This window comes from Bombina bombina, chromosome 6 (genome assembly GCF_027579735.1).
Source record: "Bombina bombina isolate aBomBom1 chromosome 6, aBomBom1.pri, whole genome shotgun sequence".
Lineage (NCBI taxonomy): Eukaryota > Metazoa > Chordata > Amphibia > Anura > Bombinatoridae > Bombina > Bombina bombina.
In genome coordinates, this window is record NC_069504.1 from 660,987,456 (window position 1) to 661,009,415 (window position 21,960).

At 39.3% G+C, this 21,960-nt stretch overlaps 1 protein-coding gene across 1 annotated transcript in view; it reads left to right on the top strand.

Annotated features, from left to right (window-relative positions):
* Positions 1-2,697: 2,697 nt before the first annotated feature.
* LOC128663414 (TP53-binding protein 1) overlaps positions 2,698-21,960 on the top strand; it is a 94,651-nt gene continuing 75,388 nt past the window's right edge. Inside the window, exons 1-3 of the mRNA XM_053717735.1 lie at positions 2,698-2,836; positions 8,289-8,476; positions 9,158-9,251. Of these exons, the coding sequence (XP_053573710.1) occupies positions 8,297-8,476; positions 9,158-9,251 (274 nt within the window). The 5' untranslated portion in view covers positions 2,698-2,836; positions 8,289-8,296. The remainder of the gene's footprint in view (positions 2,837-8,288; positions 8,477-9,157; positions 9,252-21,960) is intronic.

Sequence of the window (21,960 nt, forward strand, 5' to 3'; positions counted from 1 at the left end):
GAGGGGGGAGAGAGCACAAAAGAGGGGGGAGAGAGCGCAAAAGAGATGGGGGCGAGAGAGAGTGCAAAAGAGAGGGGGGAGAGTTTAGCGCAAAAGAGAGGGGGAGAGAGAGAGCGCAAAAAAGGGGATGAGAGAGTGCAAAAGAGAGGGGGAGAGAGAGAGCGCAAAAAAGGGGATGAGAGAGTGCAAAAGAGAGGGGGGAGAGAGAGTGCAAAAGAGAAGGGGGGGAGAGAGAGAGCGCAAAAGAGAGGGGGGAGAGAGAGAGCTCAAAAGAGAGAGGGGAGAGAGAAAGCTTAAAAGAGAGGGAGAGAGAGAGAGCAAAGGAGAGGGGGGAGAGAGAGAGAGCAAAGGAGAGGGGGAGGGAGAGAGCGCAAGGGGTGGGACCGCTGTACTGCAAAAAATGGCCCATGTGAACAGGCTTTAGGACTAGTATGTATATATATATATATATATATATATATATTTTTTTTTTTTAATAGACAACCCAAAGTATTGATCTAGGCCCATTTTGGTATATTTAATGCCACCATTTCTTTGGCATTGCTTTTTGGTAATTAGAAGGCCGCTAAATGCTGCTGCGCACCACACGTGTATTATAATCAGCAGTGAAGGGGTTAATTAGGTAGCTTGTATGGTTAATTTGAGCTTTAGTGTAGAGATCAGCCTCCCACCTAACACATCCCACCCCCCTGATCCCTCTCTTTCCTCCCCACCTCACAATTGTCACCGCCATCTTAAGTACTGGCAGAAAGTCTGCCAATACTAAAATAAAAGGCATTTATTATTTATTTTTTTATATTTAGTCTTCAGTGATGGATCCCCCCACCCCCATACAGCTCTCTAACCCTCCCCCCTCTACCTATTTGCCACCATCTTGGGTACTGGCAGCTGTCTGCCAGTACCCATTTTGCCATAAAAAAATGTTTTTTTGTTTTTAAATATTAGAAAGCATTTTCTGTAGTGTAGCTGCCCCCCTCAACACCCGCCCCCAGCCCAACATTTTATTCCCCCCCTCTCCCTCCTTCCCATACATTTACAATAGATTTATGTAAATGTGGCTTCCACGCGCAACCCCCCACGTCCACCTGGCCGCACTCCCGCGCATACCGCAAACTACTCTGTGAACGGATCCGGAACCAACGATGGGCTGCCCCCCCGCTACAGCTCCCACCCACCAACGATCTGCACCATTGATGGCCGATGCAGAGAGGCACAGAGTGGCCCTCTCTGCATCGGTGGGTAAAAAAAGGGTATTGCAGTGATGCCTCAATATTGAGGCATCACTACAATACCCTGAAAGCGTCTGGAAGTGATCACCATTGCTTCCAGAGCTTGAAACCCCATAGGACGTGCCTGACACGTCCTTGGTCGTTTAGGGATTAAACAACTTTCCAATTTACGTTTATCGCCAATTTTGCTTTGTTCTCTTGGTATTCATAGATGAAAGCTAAACCTAGGTAGGCTTATATGCTAATTTCTTAGACCTTGAAAGATGCCTCTTATCTGAATGTTTTGACAGTTTTCCACCACTAGAGGGTGTTAGTTCATGTGTGTCATATAGATAACATTGAGCTCACGCACGTGAAATTAACTAGGAGTCAGCACTGATTGGCTAAAATGCAAGTCTGTCAAAAGAATTGAAATAAGGGGCAGTCTGCTGAGGCTTAGAAACAAGGTAATTACAGAGGTAAAATGTGTATTATTATAACTGTGTTGGTTATGCAAAACTGCGGAATGGGTAATAAAGGGATTATCTTTTTAAAAATAAAATTCTGGTGTTGACTGTCCCTTTAAATACTGCAGCTGCTCAGATCTCCAGTGAGGCTTGTTTCATGTTGGAAATGAACAAATTGAGTCATTGCCAGATGGTACAAGCACCTTAGGCTCTCTGAGCAAGTGCTGTATTCACAATGCTGGTGCACGGTGCATACTTAAATACACCTTTGAAACAGCTATAGCTTTCATTAGAAGCATTTTTGCTAATGCATGTATATTACAAAAATGCTTCTATTCGAAATTGAAATGCATGCATGTGGATTCCAATTTTGGCTAGAATGTCCCTTTAACCCTTTCGTGACAGGGTTAAAGTGTCTACATCGGAACACCTGTTCCGATGTAGACAAATTGAAACTACGCGATCGTGCATACGATCGCGAGATTTCAATTATTGGATCGCATCTGGGGGGCGTCCCTACAACCCTAGGAACGCCCTCCAGACCGCGATCAAGTCCTTGAAGCGCAGAAGGCTTCAGGACAGCCGTTTGATATGACGTTCTATTCCGTCATAACGGCTTTAAAGCCCAGTGTAAATATGACGGAATAGAACGGCATAACGGCGTTAAAAGGTTAATGTTGTATTTCGCTCCGTTTGGCAATATATCTTTGAAGCAGTTCTCATAGGATGACGCAAAACAGCAAGCTGTCTGTTAGTTTTAACCCCTCCAATGCAAAAGCACCATGACGTTGTATTGCTATTGCATGCAGTTGCAGTAGCTATGGGGTTAAAGGTCTCAGCCATAGACTCCCGGTAGGCTAGTAGGAGGTATGATCTGCTGTTCACTTAGTAACAGTAACCATGGAGAGGCGGAGCTTTTACAGAGGTAGGATTTCCTTTGCATGGAACCAATGTATACGTTTGCAGGGATTTGCGTTATTTTTTCGGCTGCCCAATAGGAAGGCGTCTTCCTGACGTGGTTCCCGGGCAAGAGGCAGCGTGTTCTGGCGGCTTGCGTAGTGTTGCCCCCCTCTGCTCAGTGTTGCTAGCCCCGGTGTCAGCAGCTCAGGCCCTTGTTTTTGTGCGGCACTGCGGAGCAGGCGATGATGGATATTTTACTCGGTAGGGGAATAGTGGGTGATCGTGCTCTGTCAGTACAACTTATCAAAACAATAGGTTATTGCTAATTCATGAGGACTATGCACACTGGGTTTGTTGTTCGTTACATATTACAAGCTTAGGCAGCACTACACAAGTCTGTCATACAAACTAGATTATTAAACACAGCTGAGGAAAAATGACAGAGCAGCGTGTTTGTAAATGCTTATTTTTAAAACTTGGAATCTCTAGAAAATGGTGACATTTTCTTTCGGTATTCTTGCATCCTGTCTATTATCAGCCATATTATGTATTTCACCTACCTCCCAACAAAGCAAGAGATTGTTTATTCAAACTAAAACCCTAAATCTATTATTAATATGTACTGAAAAAATAGGGTATTTTAATACTGCATTTCTAATGTATGTGATAAGGATTTATGGAAACTTTTCAGGCATAGGCTTGCAATTAATTTTTGGGGCTATCATGCCCAATTTAAAGGAAAATTTGTTTATGTAATTTGGTATCAAAGTGTATAATACATGTTTACTTTCAGAAAGCTAAAAATAAAAAAAAATCTGCCAAAACTGCTTCAGACTGTAGTAAAAAAGGTAATTATATTGATACCATTACCAAATACTATTTCTAGTCCTAACGAAATGGCTAGTCATGTTTGACTTTTTTTAAGCTATTTGCTTATAATATGCTCCCTTTCATTGATGTACATTATAGAAACACATCCAATAGGGGATCACAGCACTGACACTCACTTCCCAGTTTTCTTGTTGCTAATGGGGTTTTTGCTCACCCCAGATTCCATGAAATACAATAACCAAGCAACAGCATTACTGTTCAATGTGGACACATTTTTATTGAGGTGTAATGTTCATAAACGGCATTGTATCGGTCTCTTTTAAGCCCTTAATAATGCATGTGGTGAGCGATACCCCATTAGCCACGAGCACACTGCAAAGTAATTGTCAGAGTTCTGAGCTCCACTATTGGATTTGTAACTTTTAAATAATGTATAACAATGAAGAGGTGTGCATATTACATATAGTCTATTTCTAACAGTAGTAATGTTTCTTGGTGATTTGTATTTCATTATTTTAAAGGGACAGTAAAGTCTAAATAAGACAACTTTATTTACTTTTATGACAAAATATGGTTTCTACGTTTTGTATCTTGTCGAACATTAAAGGGATAGGAAAATCGAAATTAAACTTGCGCAGGACATATAGGTCAGCATGCTACGGCACTGTGGCTGAGCTCTGTAGCAACCCAAGGTTCGATCCCCAGCGAGGTCCACTCAGCCTTTCATCCTTCCAAGGTTGATAAAATGAGAAGCGCCTTGAGACCGTTAAGGGTGATTAGCCGCTCTTTACAAGTACATGTCATTTTAAGATTCGTTAAAGACACTTTTAAATTCACTTCTATTCTCAAATGTGCATTGTTCTTTTAGTATCCCTTGTTAAAAAATAAATATGTGCATATTATACACTAGTATGAGCTGCTGCTTATTGGTGCCTGCACACATTTGTCTCTTGTGATTGGCTAAATAGATATTTTTAGCTTCCTGACAGTAGTGCAATACTGTCCCTTCAGCAATGGATAACAAGAGAATGAAGAAAATGTGATAATATAATTAAATTGGAAAGTTGTTTAAAATTGTATGTTCTATGTGAATCATAAAATAAAGTTATGGGGTTTACTATCCCTTTAAAGGGACACTAAACCCATTTTTTTTTCTTTCATGATTCAGATAGAGCATGACATTTTAAGCAACTTTCTACTTTATTCCTATTATCAATTTTTCTTTGGTCTCTTGCTATCTTTATTTTAAAAGCAGGAATGTGAAGCATAGCAGTCAGCCCATTTTAGGTTCAGCACCATGGATATCGCTTGCTTAATGGAGGCTTACAGTTAGCCAAGAGAACAAAGAAAAATTGATAATAGGAGTAATTAGAAAGTTGCTTAAAATTGCATGCTCTCTGAATCATGAAAGAGAAAATTTGGGTTTAGTGTCCCTTTAAGCTTAGGTAGGCTGATAGGAGCTTATGAGTGTGCACCTGCCTTATAAACTTTGTTGCATACTCTGTATGTATTTGTTGCAAACACTGCCGGACAGATAGGTCAGCATGCTAAGGCACTGTGGCTGAGCTCTGTAGCAACCCAAGGCTTGCAGGTTCGATCCCCAGCGAGGTCCACTCAGCCTTTTATCCTTCCGAGGTTGATAAAATGAGCCGCGCCTTGAGACCCTTACTGGTGATTATCCGCGCTTTACAAGTACCCAATACATACATAGTGCTGCCAGGTGGCTAAGGACAAGTGTACATTACTGAGCTCACTTCGGGTTACCAAGATAATTAAAGGGATACTGAACCCAAATTGTTTTAGTGATTCAGATAAAGCATGCAATTTTAAGCAACTTTCTAATTTACTCCTATTAATTTTTGTTCATTATCTTGCTATCTTTATTTGAAAAAGAAGGCATCTAAGCTAAGGAGCCAGCCAATTTTTGGTTCAGAACCCTGGACAGTACTTTTTTTATTGGTGGCTGAATTTATCCACCAGTCAGCAAGAACAACCCAGGTTGTTCACCAAAAATGGGCCGGCTTCTAATCTTAGTCTTGCTTTTCAAATAAAGATACAAAGAGAATGAAGAAAATGTGATAATAGGAGTCAATTAGAAAGTTGCTTAAAATTGCATGCTCTATCTGAATTAAGAAAGACATTTGGGTTCAGTCTCCCTTTTAAAGGGATAGTGTAGTCAAAATTAAACTTTAATGATTCAGTTAATTAAATTTTTTAAACTTACTCCTTTTATTATTTTGTCTTCATTCTCTTGGTTTCTTTATTTGAAAAAGCAAGAATGTAAGCTTAGGAGACGGCCCATTTTTGGTTCAGAACCTGGGTAGCGCTTGATAAATGGTGTCTAAATATAGCCACCAATCAGCAAGCGCTACCCAGGGTTCTGAACCAAAATTGGGCCAGGAGCCGAAGCTTAAAAACCAGCCTTTTCACATAAATATACAAAGAAAAATTTATAATAGGAGTGAATTAGAAAGTTGCTTAAAATTGCATGGTCTATCTGAATCATGAAAGTTTTTAATTTTGACTAGGCTATCCCTTTAAGGAAAATTAATATAAGTAACCGGGGGACATGTGTTTAAAATTCCTTGCTCTATCCGATACATTTAAGTTTGACTTTACTGTTTTTTTAACATATCTAATAAAAAATAAGTGTGGTAGCAGTTGTGCACATTATATTGTTGTGTAGTGTATGTATAAATAGTTTTAGCAAATATATATATATATATATATATATATATATATATATATATATATATATATATATATATAAAAATAAAGAGAAGGTTGTTGTCAGCACTATCAGTTTTACCAATAAAAGGGGTAGTATACAAAGGTCCAAATATTTAGTACTTATCAGACCTTTGGTGCAAGTGGAAAGTAGAAAATTTTTATTCACAAATGTAGAGATAATGAGCCTCTCCTGTCCAGCACTAACCAATCCCTAAAAATTGTAATGGAATAAGCAATTCCAAAGTGATAAACACTATAGAAGCATAAAGAAATAGTAAATATCAAAAACATCAATCAATTGCCGCAACCAGACATTGATTGATTTTGGAGCCGGAAGAAGCCCCACAGCCTTAGGGGTGAAACGCGCGTAGCTGGCTGGAGTGTTTGTTGGGAACTCCATGAGATAAAGAATTTTGCTGTGAACTGCAAACTAACTGCAAACTAAAGGTTACTAAGAAGTGCGAGAGGAGCACCCCTGGAGGTGTGGCACCGCGATAGTGGGACTCTCAGACAACGCAAGTATAACCGCTACGGCGGTAGATATTTTCAGACACAGTATCTGCTATTTGTACCAAGACTGGTAAACATCATTACCGCTACAGCGGAGTTTGTTTCTCTAACAATATGAAGTATTGCTGACAGCCAAGAACTGGTTAATACTTACCGCGAAGGTGGAATTGTTAGTTTAAAATTGTGCCTGGAAGTGAAGTGTGGATTATATCTTGCATTATACTAGAATATCCTTTTCACGAATCTCTGCATAACAAGGAAGATAATGTAACCATTTTTGCAGGTTGCTACAATATTTATGATTGATCTGCTGGGAACTCTTTTTACACTACCTACTGGGACTTTATTACCTGTGATCCAAACAGGTTTTTTTCTTTTTTTTTGGTTATTCGTAGAATTTAGCTCTATATCGTTTCAGCATTATTATTATTATTATTATTATTATTTTTAATATTATGTTTTTGCATCCAGCTGGTAGGATATTTCATAGTGCACTATGATCGGAATTGTCTAGAGTAACCTTCTGGTTGTTTAATATTACACTCTCTCATGGTTTTCTCCAATAAATCACTCCTTTTAATGCTCCCTGGTTGCGGCAATTGATTGATGTTTTTGATATTTACTATTTCTCTATGCTTCTATAGGGTTTATCACTTTGGAAAGCTTATTCCATTACAATTTTTAGGGATTGGTTAGTGCTGGACAGGAGAGTCTCATTATCTCTCGGATATAAAAAAAAAAAAACACTTTCAAGCACAGGTAATTGTTTCATCTGCTGTGGCTTGACTCTCTGAATAAGCTATTGAAAGGAATAAAAAAATAATAATAATAATAATTTGGAAGTCAGTTTCATATACAGGCATTTATATGTGAGAAGTTGTTGCACAAAATAGTTGAAATAAATGTGAATAATACTCAGGCTTGTAGATACTAAATTTATATTTTATTAAAAGAAACCTTTTAAACATACATAATACTTAGGTACTTACCTGTTCCATCTGAAAATAGTTATACACAATTATGTATTGTTTGTTTCACTTTACATTTAAACCGTGTTTACTTAAATGGACATAAGTGCAAACAGTAATGTTCTTGGTTATATAATTTTATTATTGCACTATTGCTTTCATATTACTACGTGTTTAACCCCTACAAACACACAAAGTCAGCTCATGAGCAGTAATACACTATTGAGACCTAGATTAATACATCTGGTCAGCCAGTAACAGGAGTCATATATGTGTTTAACCAATCACCAGCTAGCTCCTAGTAGTTTCTTGCTTCTATTGAGCCTGCCTAGGTATGCTTTTCAACACAATGCAGAGAAAATAATGTACATTTTGTAATAGAAGTATATTGGAAAGTCTATTTATAGCATGTTCTACCTGAATCATAAAAGTTTAATTTTAAAACTTTTATGACCCTTTAACTTTTTTAATTTAAAGAATATTTTTAACATATCTACCTTCCTGCGCCATAGCTACATGTTACTGTATATAAATAATTCACATTTTAGCAAATTTGTGTTTTAATTTGATATATATAGCTTTCCTTCTTACCTCTTTCTATAATTAATAGCAATGGCACTAACCAATGGATTGCGATTCAGATTATTAATGGGTATTTTTTTTTTTTTTTTTAGCATAGCTGATGGACCCCTCTAAAATCCAGCTGGATTCCGATTTCTCTCAGCAGGATACACCATGCCTTATAGTTGAAGATTCTCAGCCTGAAAGTGTGGGGGTGGAGGATGATTTGGAACAAGCCCGATTTGGTTTGCTAGCACAGCATTTACCAAATCTACAGGCTCATGCTGAAAGCCCTGTATTGGTAAGCTAAACTTGTGTCCTCCCACTGAAGTTTGCTCATGTCTCTGCAGAGCAGCTTCCTATCTGATTACAACTGTGCATGCATTAGAGCAGGAGCCATAGATAAGCTTTGATAGCATAATCAGGCGTGCGTTCACAAATTTATTCCATAGCGCGACAGAAATTTTAGCAATAGGTGGATGGCCATTACTTTGAAATAGAAAAAAAAGGCAGCGGAGCGGTAGATAAGCTTTGATAGCATAATCAGGCGCGCGTTCACAAATTTATTCCATAGCGCAACAGAAATTTTAGCAATAGGTGGATGGCCATTACTTTGAAATAGAAAAAAAAGGCAGCGGAGCGGTAGGCGGCAAGTAATATACAAGGGGGCTAAAATTTTAGATAAAATTAGTAACGAAAAAATACATAAATATGAAAATTGATGAATGAAACTTATTGTGATTACATCTTGCAAATGCAAAATTGAAGCATTAATTTCTTAGTTTACTGTCTCTTTTTAACTCAGTACAAACTCGAACTATAACTACTTTTTTTTTTTAAACATTTGTCTATTTAACACAATCTTATTAAATATATTCTTCAGCTGAGTATGATAATTGAGTTATGTTTATGTAGTATAGAATGTGTATATTATTTAAACCATTTGATATTTTTGGTTCAGTTCAATTTGTATATTTTCTAGGAGTTTGTGGCTGACTGTCGGAACAATAAAGTTTCTGCTGGTGATAAAGGAGAACCAAACTTAATTGACCCTTTGAAAGAAAATCATCTAGCTGGTAAACTCATATTAATTTTGTTTAATAAAGTAAATAAAAAATGTTTTATTTAAATTTCAGGAACAGATGCATTCCAAATCAGGGTGGATTTGATTTAAATTAAATAGATTTAAATCGGGGCTTCTTAAAATTAGGCCCTAAAATAATATATTAGATAGTATTACAATTATATGAATATAATGCCACCCGGCTAACAACATTTTCTGTGGAGAACATTGATGTCAAAGGGATGGCAAAAGTTTAAATTACTAGTCAGTAAGGCTCAATTTAAATGGTGGTGTTCTACATAAAGACTTATTCTTGCTGGTGGTTGTTATCTTGATATTTACAAGATGAAAGTTTAATTTTTAGAATAACATTTCAGAATAGGTTTACAGTCATATCAGAAAATTACTAATTTGATTATATACCATTAGAAATACAGGTAGTTCACCTTGCAATAATTTCATAATTATCTATCTACAATTTAAGCTTTCTTATTTGAATATATTTCTGCTGTACTTTATTAGAAATAGAAAAAATCATTACCTTAATAATGACAATTTCAATTTGTTTAATTTAACTAAAACAATATAATAAATTTCACTTTAACTGCCCGTCCCTTTTTCATAATACTTGGCCCCTTTTGCTAGCTGTGTGACATTATGAAGTAGCCTGTTGGGGAGAGTGTGCTCACAGATAATTTAAATCATATTTCAAGAATTAAGCCAGACTGAGTTAGATGTTATAGTTCACCTAGGTACAAATGATCTGGCTAGCGATGATGTTGTGCAAAAGGAGTTTTTTAGACTAGCAAATTGTTAAGCTCATGTGGCTGCATCTACCTGTATGTCTCTTTCTGCTGTTTTTGCCTGTTTATGTACAGTAGGAAGAATACACAGCGTGTTACAGATTTTAACTCTTGGTTAAGAAGTTCTGACTGAGTAAAGAATTTAAAGACTTTATTAGTGGCAATTTTAACATGCCAATCTGTCCCCCAGAGCATGACAAAACAGTTAACCAAAGTTTACATTCTTGTTTGTTTAATGAAAAAAAACACTACGTTTAGGAGTAAGACCTTGACTAATGTAAGCAGGGGATGCATTGACCATGCAAAGGGATATGAGAATTTTAGAAAAGTTCTTTGTGCAATGTGCAAAAATGCTCACAGTTTAGTAAATACATTACCTGAACTTACACTGAACAAATGCAAAGCACTAAAGCTTGCTACTAATATATATATATATACATGCACAGAAAGCAGTATTTAAAACTTTAGATTCTTGCAAAAATGTATCTCTCTATACATATTTCACTGATACAGCACACTAGTAGGGCTGCAACAACTAATCGGTAAGATTGATCATAAAAATAATTGTCAAAGAATCTCATTATCAATTAGGTGGTCAGCGATTAGTTGGTTAATTGCACAGCACCAGCTGCTTCAATCCGATGAACTCCTGCACATGGTATTGTGCAAACATTTTTATTTATTTATTTTTTTTCTATCCGATTAATCGGATGATTATTGTCCAATTAATCGGATAGAAAAAAAGATTAAAAAAATAAATTCAATTTTTTTTTGCACAATCTTAGTTGCAGTAGAGAATCAGATTAAAGCAGCTGGTGCTGTGCAACTGACCAGCTAATCACAGACCACCTAATTGATAATGAGATTTGTTGACAACTATTTTTATGATCAAACTTACTGATTAGTTGTTGCAGCCCTACTATACAGCTATAGTATTATTTATAAACAGACAGATATCTCTCTCTATTGGTGGTTTAATTAAGACATGTACCAGAAAAAAAGTTACATTAACATCAATTGCATACAAACGGAATGGAAGACTTATTAAAAGGATATATTCGTATGCAGTAGTAAAATCACAGATTCCTGGTCAGAGTGTACAGTCCACACTGCTGCTCCTTCATAGACTCACCGGTAGGAAAGGGTGATACTAAGAAACAAGCAAAAGAGAGAAAGGAGACAGGAGTGCAAGAGACTGATCTAAGAGTAGTATAAAAAGACACCTTTTAATTGTCACACAATAACATCTCACTCACACTCTGTGACTTCAATCTTATGAGGTATATAAACAGCACATCAATAGGTGGACAATACAGTCCGGTCTCTCTCTATGGAAATTCAGAGTCCCAGTCTTATTACCAAAACTTCCAGTCGGTGCTTGTCAGCAGGAACAGCTGTATTGCTCCCCTCCTCATCAGTTTGCACAATGTAATCCGTCAAGGTATAGCAGGGGCTCCGGGTCCGTGACTGCTGTCTAAGTCCACACTAAATTGTCTCTTGACATTGACAGACACTTGCAACCTAGAAACACACAGCGTTCTAGCCGGCTTGTGAACGTCTGTTGTGTTTTGATTATTGGTAGCGGTCTTGTTGTTTTTTTGGACTTACACAGCAGTCACGGAGCCGGCTAGAACGCTGTGTTTGTTGGTTGCAAGCATCCGTCAATGTCAAGAGACAATTTAGTGTGGACTTACACAGCAGTCACGGACCCGGAGCCCCTGCTATACCTTGACGGATTATATCATGCAAACGGTTGCGGAGGGGAGCAATACAGCTGTTCCTGCTGACAAGCACCGACCGGAAGTTTTGGAATAAGACTGGGACTCTGAGATTACCTGAACTTGGATAACAAGAGAATGAAGAACATTTGATAATAGAATTAAATTTGAAAGTTGTTTAAAATTGTATGTTCTATCTGAATCATAAAATAAAATTTTGGGGTTTACTATCCCTTTAAGGGATGAAATAAACAAAATACAATTAAGGGCAAAGTTATATAGTAGTGGGGGACTTTAATATGCTTGATGTAAACTAGGAAGTATGCGTTGCTAAATCAACTAGAAGTATATTCTGGAAACTTTACAAGGGGAATCTCTTGAACAACTAGTAAAAAAACCAACACGTAAAGGAACTATATTAGATTTAGTACTTACAAACAGTGATATAGTATCTGAAGTGTCTGTGGGTGAGAAATTAGGCTCTAGTGATCATCAGTCTGTATTAGGGCTGGGCGATATGGGTAAAAATGAAAAATTACTCAAACACTCTCACATGAAACATTACTGCTGCTAACACGGGGTCGTGATCTATATAGAGCTTGTGCTGAAACCCTGCTGATGCCTATGTATCCCATATGTACCAATAATACACATCCCAAAAATACCCGCGCTGTACCTGTGGCCTTGTGCTCCGTCTGACACCTACATATCCCAAAATCACTAGTGATAAAAACTAAATAGCCCGATAGTCTTTGGTGAGATCCTGCCTAAGCCTACATACCCCAGAATTACTAGCGATAGGAACCACATACCCCATTAGTCTCTGCGATGAAATCCTGCCAAAGCCTACATATCCCAGAATTACTAGATAGGAACTGCATACCCCATTAGTCTCTGCAGTGAAATCCTGCCAAAGCCTATCCCACTGCAGCACACAGGGAAGAGAAGGGCACACAGGTAGCGGATCACTCTGCTGGGCTGCCTGGGGTGTGATGTCACTGGCAGGCGGCTTTCAATTCCGGGGCACTGCATTGTCCCGAAATGAAGGTACCTAGGATCGACCTGCACACGGCACAATCGTCGTGACGTGATGTCCCCCCAGGCACCGTCCCCATAAAAACTGCGGACTCTTGCGGTTTTTAAATCGCATTGGTTAATCGAGGTTTAAAACGGCATATGAGGTTAATCGCCCAGTCCTAGTCTGTATGGTTTAATATTCAGGCAAATGTATTGTGCAATCATAGTTTTAGACTTTAGAACGACTGAATTTTCTTACCCGGGCAAATACCTAAATTTGTCTCTAAAAGGGATGGCACAGATTACAGGAGTACAAGAACATTGGTAATATTTTAAAAATGCTATTCTAGATGCAACATAACAGTGTATTAGGCTTGTTTGTAAAAGTAAAAGAAAGCTAATATGGTTTTCAAGAGAAGTAGCACATACAGTTAAGACAAAAAAGAAAGTCTATAAAAAATTTCAAACTCACTGGCTCAGTAGAGTATAAGGGAAAATGGAGAACCCAACAACAGATGAAAAAACAGTTAATTAGAAAGGCCACCAATCGGCAAGTGCTACCCTGGTGCTGAACCAAAAATGGTCTGGCTCCTAAGCTTTACAGTCCGGCTTTTCAAATAAAGATAGCAAGAGATTGAATAAAAAATGATAGAGCAACTTTCTAGATTACGTCTATCTGAATCATGAAATAAAACATTTGGGTTTAGTATCCCTTTAGGTTAGAGGGTAGCAGATTCAGGAGAAATGTGAGGAAATATTTATTTACAGAAAGGGTGATGGATTCATGGAATAAACTTCCAATTGAGGTGGCTGATTTTAATGAAATTGTTGGCTGCAATGTCTTTATAGAAAAGAGTAAGTGCCCTTGGGATTGGATTCCAAGATTCTCACTCTTTTCCCACTTAATTGGTACCCTGAGAGCAGAGTATGTAAAACCCCAGGAATGAAGAAAGCTTGAAAGTCCAAGTGACTTAAACTTTAAGAAAAATCTATCTATTGAGAATATTGTGCCTGAAACGGTTTAAAACAGCATATTGAACCCTTATGGCATCATGAGATGTTTAATGAGATGCCACAATTCTGTCAAGAAGTTGGATGGTATTCAGGGTGGGCAAATAACAGCCCCCTTACAGTGCGTAAAGGTGATGGATGGGGAGAGATAATCAAGTAATAGTGTGTCCTGTTCCAGAGCATCAAATTTAACCTGATTATAAAATTACTTGACAAAAGGGGAGATCTGCAATGTTTTGGAATCCAAAGTACATCAGTTGGTGTTGAACCTTGAGGAAGAGCAGCTTGTTCTAGCTCTTTCAACCAGCTATTAAAAGCAGTGTCTCCCCATGAAGTGATATGGGATAATCTAGTTGCTTTGTGTTACATCATTAAACGGACATTGTTCTGTAATTTTTCTCCACTCCTAATTATCTGTTTTACATGTTGGATTGTATAAAATTGTTGATCAGTATCTCCTTTATCTTGATTTTGCCATTTGACATAACTGCTTTTGTACCACCCACTGCAAATATGAATACATTAGTGTTCTCTATAGCAAAGCTATGAAAACAAGATACAATTAGCAGCAGTCAAGTTCCCAGTGGGGGGGTGGGGGGGGGGGGGAGAGAAGTAATGTTTCTTTTCAATTGCCATTGTGTAAAGATAGAAACAATAGAGGCGTTAATGTATATTATAGAGAGATAAGATTTAGGATTCCTATTTCTGCAGCCTTAATTAATTTATATTTGCATGTTCTTGAGAACAATAAACGGAGGCTTCAATCAGCAAAAACAGGTATTTTATATAATAAAAATAAACCTAAATAATTGATTTTATAGTCTGCAGCTACTATAATTGGTCATTTAAGAATACATCAAGTGGAAACTAATTTTACAGTACATTGTCCCTTTAAGTTAGGAGCAGTTATTCCATTAGATAAGTTGCTGAAGGATCCTTGTTGCCACCCTAGGTTTTGTATATCTCCATACAAAGCTGCTGAAACTGAGCAATAAGTGATTTGGGGGTGGGAACCTGTAGGCCCAGAGACAGAACTTTTTTCAATTTCTGCGATTAGATTTTTTTGTGTGAATTTCTCTGCAGGTCATTTTTAAATAAAATTGTAAATTTGTCAGTTGCACTAAAGCACCAGATCAATTGCAATGAGTTGGTTAACTGGAGAATAAAGCAATATTTAAAGTTGTATAATCTAGTGCAGTAGTTGAAAATTGCATTGCAAATTAGCTGCAGGCAAAAAAAGTAATTGTAAAATGTCTCTTGAATTCATTTGTATCCTTTTCTCTTAGTCTAACATAGAAATGTAGTAATAAAAAAGGTGCATTGCTCATACCGAACATCTTGCATTCAGAGAAAAACATCTTTGCAGACTGTGAAAAGGTAGGGAACGAACTTGCAAAAATCTCAAAGCCAGACAACAATCAATGCACTGCTGCATATTTGACTGTTGTCTTCAAACAGCACTTTGCCCTGGATGCACTGTGTTAAGGAAAACTTATACAATGCAGCCAGGGAACAGCTCTGTTTAAAAAGAACAGCCTAATGTGGAGCAGCACTGAAAAGTTACGGTGCTAACAGTTCCTGTTCTTTCTGCAGACATGCTGCATTTTCTGCGATGACATCTCATATCACTCTATGTTCTGCGGACCTGTAGGGAAAGAAAAAGTTGTTGGTTTTAGTTTCAGAAGCAGATTCATTTTGAAGGCTACAATCCGGCCCAGCCAGGATATAAATGGGAGTTGCCATTCACTGAAACTCTCTTGCAAAATACGTGGAACTAGATTGAAATGAAGAATATAATCTATCTACCTCTTGTTAGCTCCCAACTTGCAATTCTATCTACAAATTCTTGCCAAATGTCTATACATCGAAATGCTCCAATTTAATACACAGCTTACATGCAGCATCACACTTTTTTTTTTTTTTTTTAATAAGGGCTAACATATCGGATTTCTTCATTCTTTGCATAATGCAAACAATCACACTCTGACTCGCCAACCCACTCCACACGTCATTGAGGGTGAACTATCCAATCAGTAAACAATTCTTCATCTCCCTGTTCATTAATCTTTCGACAGGGGAGGGATAATAATGCTTCCCTTTATATCGTTGAGAGAATGGCCTCCTAAAACATTCCCTGTGACACCCCTACTGTCGGTGTCCATGGGATGTGGATAGTTCCTATTTCTGTTTGGGAAGTGGGCGGCAAGACACAGCTCGGGTAACGCCAATTTCTTCTGTTAAGTGTGATCAGTCCACGGGTCATCATTACTTCTGGGATATTACTCCTCCCCAACAGGAAGTGCAAGAGGATTCACCCAGCAGAGCTGCATATAGCTCCTCCCCTCTACGTCACTCCCAGTCATTCTCTTGCACCCAACGACTAGATAGGATGTGTGAGAGGACTATGGTGATTATACTTAGTTTTATATCTTCAATCAAAAGTTTGTTATTTTAAAATAGCACCGGAGTGTGTTATTACCTCTCTGGCAGAGTTTGAAGAAGAATCTACCAGAGTTTTTGCTATGATTTTAGCCGGAGTAGTTAAGATCATATTGCTGTTTCTCGGCCATCTGAGGAGAGGTAAACTTCAGATCAGGGGACAGCGGGCAGATGAATCTGCATAGAGGTATGTAGCAGCTTTTATTTTCTGACAATGGAATTGATGAGAAAATCCTGCCATACCGATATAATGTCATGTATGTATACTTTACACTTCAGTATTCTGGGGAATGGTACTTCACTAGAATTACACTGTAAGAATTACATAAAGCTGTTTAATAACTAGAAATTATGTTTAACGTTTTTGCTGGAATGTAAAATCGTTTTCATTTGCTGAGGTACTGAGTGAATAAATGTTTGGGCACTATTTTTCCACTTGGCAGTTGCTTAATCTTTTTTCTGACAGTTTCTGTTCTCTCTCACTGCTGTGTGTGAGGGGGAGGGGCCGTTTTTTGGCGCTTTTGCTACGCATCAAATATTTCAGTCAGCAGCTCATTGTATTCCCTGCATGATCCGGTTCATCTCTACAGAGCTCAGGGGTCTTCAAAACTTATTTTGAGGGAGGTAATTTCTCTCAGCAGAGCTGTGAGAATTATAGTTGACTGAGATAAAAAACGTTTATTCTGTAATTTGTTTCCTGCTTTCAGAATTTGTTATCTTTGCTAATGGGATTAAACCTTTGCTAAAGTTGTGTTGTTTACACTATAACTGTTTTCAATTTATTAATTTTCAACTGTCATAGATCTTCTGTGCTTCTTAAAGGCACAGTACGTTTTTAATATTATTCTAATTGAATTGTATTCCAAGTTGCAAGTTTATTTGCTAGTGTGTTAAACATGTCTGATTCAGAGGATGATACCTGTGTCATTTGTTGCAATGCCAAAGTGGAGCCCAATAGAAATTTATGTACTAACTGTATTGATGCTACTTTAAATAAAAGTCAATCTGTACAAATTGAACAAATTTCACCAAACAACGAGGGGAGAGTTATGCCGACTAACTCGCCTCACGTGTCAGTACCTGCATCTCCCGATCGGGAGGTGCGTGATATTGTAGCGCCGAGTACATCTGGGCGGCCATTACAAATCACATTACAGGATATGGCTACTGTTATGACTGAAGTTTTGGCTAAATTACCAGAACTAAGAGGTAAGCGTGATCACTCTGGGGTGAGAACAGAGTGCGCTGATAATATTAGGGCCATGTCAGACACTGCGTCACAGGTGGCAGAACATGAGGACGGAGAACTTCATTCTGTGGGTGACGGTTCTGATCCAAACAGACTGGATTCAGATATTTCAAATTTTAAATTTAAACTTGAAAACCTCCGTGTATTACTAGGGGAGGTGTTAGCGGCTCTGAATGATTGTAACACAGTTGCAATACCAGAGAAAATGTGTAGGTTGGATAAATATTTTGCGGTACCGGCGAGTACTGAGGTTTTTCCTATACCTAAGAGACTTACTGAAATTGTTACTAAGGAGTGGGATAGACCCGGTGTGCCGTTCTCACCCCCTCCGATATTTAGAAAAATGTTTCCAATAGACGCCACCACACGGGACTTATGGCAAACGGTCCCTAAGGTGGAGGGAGCAGTTTCTACTTTAGCTAAGCGTACCACTATCCCGGTGGAGGATAGCTGTGCTTTTTCAGATCCGATGGATAAAAAATTAGAGGGTTACCTTAAGAAAATGTTTGTTCAACAAGGTTTTATATTGCAACCCCTTGCATGCATTGCGCCGATCACGGCTGCAGCGGCATTCTGGATTGAGTCTCTGGAAGAGAACATTAGTTCAGCTACTCTGGACGACATTACGGACAGGCTTAGAGTCCTTAAACTAGCTAATTCATTCATTTCGGAGGCCGTAGTACATCTTACTAAACTTACGGCGAAGAATTCAGGATTCGCCATTCAGGCACGCAGGGCGCTGTGGCTAAAATCCTGGTCAGCTGATGTTACTTCTAAGTCTAAATTGCTTAATATACCTTTCAAAGGGCAGACCTTATTTGGGCCCGGGTTGAAAGAGATTATCGCTGACATTCCAGGAGGTAAAGGCCATGCCCTGCCTCAGGACAAAGCCAAAGCTAAGGCTAGACAGTCTAATTTTCGTAATTTCAAAGCTGGAGCAGCATCAACTTCCTCTGCACCAAGACAGGAAGGAGCTGTTGCTCGCTACAGACAAGGCTGGAAACCTAACCAGTCCTGGAACAAGGGCAAGCAGACCAGGAAACCTGCTGCTGCCCCTAAAACAGCATGAATTGAGGGCCCCCGATCCGGGATCGGATCTAGTGGGGGGCAGACTTTCTCTCCGCCCAGGCTTGGGCAAGAGATGTCCAGGATCCCTGGGCGCTAGAGATAATATCTCAGGGATACCTTCTGGACTTCAAATACTCTCCTCCAAGAGAGAGATTTCATCTGTCAAGGTTGTCAACAATCCAGACAAAGAAAGAGGCGTTTCTACGCTGCGTACAAGAGCTCTTGTTAATGGGAGTAATCCATCCTGTTCCACGATCGGAACAGGGACAGGGGTTTTACTCAAATCTGTTTGTTGTTCCCAAAAAAGAGGGAACTTTCAGACCAATCCTGGACTTAAAGATCCTAAACAAATTCCTAAGAGTTCCATCGTTCAAGATGGAGACTATTCGGACAATTTTACCTATGATCCAAGAGGGTCAGTACATGACCACTGTAGATTTAAAAGATGCCTACCTTCACATACCGATTCACAAAGATCATTACCGGTACCTAAGGTTTGCCTTCCTAGACAGGCATTACCAGTTTGTGGCTCTTCCATTCGGATTGGCTACAGCTCCAAGAATCTTCACAAAGGTTCTGGGTGCTCTTCTGGCGGTACTAAGACCGCGGGGAATCTCGGTAGCTCCATACCTAGACGACATTCTGATTCAAGCTTCAAGCTTTCAAACTGCCAAGTCTCATACAGAGTTAGTACTGGCATTTCTAAGGTCACATGGATGGAAGGTGAACGAAAAGAAAAGTTCACTCGTTCCACTCACAAGAGTTCCCTTCCTGGGGACTCTTATAGATTCTGTAGAAATGAAGATTTACCTGACAGAGGACAGGCTAACAAGACTTCAAAGTGCTTGCCGCACCCTTCATTCCATTCAACACCCATCAGTGGCTCAATGCATGGAGGTAATCGGCTTAATGGTAGCGGCAATGGACATAGTACCCTTTGCACGCTTACACCTCAGACCACTGCAACTGTGCATGCTAAGTCAGTGGAATGGGGATTACTCAGACTTATCCCCTTCTCTGAATCTGGATCAAGAGACCAGAAATTCTCTTCTATGGTGGCTTTCTCGGCCACATCTGTCCAGGGTGATGCCATTCAGCAGACCAGACTGGACAATTGTAACAACAGACGCCAGCCTTCTAGGTTGGGGTGCCGTCTGGAATTCTCTGAAGGCTCAGGGACAATGGAGTCAGGAGGAGAGTCTCCTGCCAATAAACATTCTGGAATTGAGAGCAGTTCTCAATGCCCTCCTGGCTTGGCCCCAGTTGACAACTCGGGGGTTCATCAGGTTTCAGTCGGACAACATCACGACTGTAGCTTACATCAACCATCAGGGAGGGACAATAAGCTCCCTAGCTATGATGGAAGTATCAAAGATAATTCACTGGGCAGAGTCTCTCTCTTGCCACCTGTCAGCAATCCACATCCCGGGGGTGGAGAACTGGGAGGCGGATTTTTTAAGTCGTCAGACTTTTCATCCGGGGGAGTGGGAACTCCATCCGGAGGTCTTTGCCCAAATACTTCGACGTTGGGGCAAACCAGAGATAGATCTCATGGCGTCTCGACAGAACGCCAAGCTTCCTCGTTACGGGTCCAGATCCAGGGATCCAGGAGCAGTCCTGATAGATGCCCTGACAGCACCTTGGGACTTCAGGATGGCTTACGTGTTTCCACCCTTCCCGATGCTTCCTCGATTGATTGCCAGAATCAAACAAGAGAGAGCATCAGTGATTCTAATAGCTCCTGCGTGGCCACGCAGGACTTGGTATGCAGACCTGGTGGACATGTCATCCTGTCCACCTTGGTCTCTACCTCTGAAACAGGACCTTCTGATACAGGGTCCCTTCAAACATCAAAATCTAACTTCTCTGAAGCTGACTGCTTGGAAATTGAACGCTTGATTTTATCAAGACGTGGGTTTTCCGAGTCAGTTATTGATACCTTAATAAAGGCTAGGAAGCCTGTTACCAGAAAGATTTACCATAAGATATGGCGTAAATACCTATATTGGTGTGAATCCAAAGGTTACTCTTGGAGTAAGGTTAGGATTCCTAGGATATTGTCTTTTCTACAAGAAGGTTTAGAAAAGGGTTTATCTGCTAGTTCATTAAAGGGACAGATCTCAGCTCTGTCCATTCTGTTACACAAACGTCTGTCAGAAGTTCCTGACGTCCAGGCTTTTTGTCAGGCTTTGGCCAGGATTAAGCCTGTGTTTAAAACTGTTGCTCCACCATGGAGTTTAAACCTTGTTCTTAATGTTTTACAGGGCGTTCCGTTTGAACCCCTTCATTCCATTGATATAAAGTTGTTATCTTGGAAAGTTCTATTTTTAATGGCTATTTCCTCGGCTCGAAGAGTCTCTGAATTATCAGCCTTACATTGTGATTCTCCTTATTTGATTTTTCATTCGGATAAGGTAGTTCTGCGTACTAAACCTGGGTTCTTACCTAAGGTAGTTACTAACAGGAATATCAATCAAGAGATTGTTGTTCCTTCCTTGTGCCCAAATCCTTCTTCGAAGAAGGAACGTCTACTGCACAACCTGGATGTAGTCCGTGCTCTAAAATTTTACTTACAGGCAACTAAGGAATTTCGACAAACGTCTTCTCTGTTTGTCGTTTACTCTGGGCAGAGGAGAGGTCAAAAAGCTTCTGCTACCTCTCTTTCTTTTTGGCTTCGTAGCATAATTCGTTTAGCTTATGAGACAGCTGGACAGCAGCCTCCTGAAAGAATTACAGCTCATTCTACTAGAGCTGTGGCTTCCACTTGGGCCTTCAAGAATGAGGGCTCTGTTGAGCAGATTTGCAAGGCTGCAACTTGGTCTTCGCTTCATACTTTTTCCAAATTTTACAAATTTGACACTTTTGCTTCATCGGAGGCTATTTTTGGGAGAAAGGTTCTTCAGGCAGTGGTTCCTTCTGTATAAAGAGCCTGCCTATCCCTCCCGTCATCCATGTACTTTTGCTTTGGTATTGGTATCCCAGAAGTAATGATGACCCGTGGACTGATCACACTTAACAGAAGAAAACATAATTTATGCTTACCTGATAAATTCCTTTCTTCTGTAGTGTGATCAGTCCACGGCCCGCCCTGTTTTTAAGGCAGGTAAATATTTTTTAATTTATACTCCAGTCACCACTTCACCCTTGGCTTTTCCTTTCTCGTTGGTCCTTGGTCGAATGACTGGGAGTGACGTAGAGGGGAGGAGCTATATGCAGCTCTGCTGGGTGAATCCTCTTGCACTTCCTGTTGGGGAGGAGTAATATCCCAGAAGTAATGATGACCCGTGGACTGATCACACTACAGAAGAAAGGAATTTATCAGGTAAGCATAAATTATGTTTTTACATGTTAAAATAAGGATCTGATACCTCTCATATTTATCTTTGTAATACTGTATAGAACAGGTGTGGGCAATAA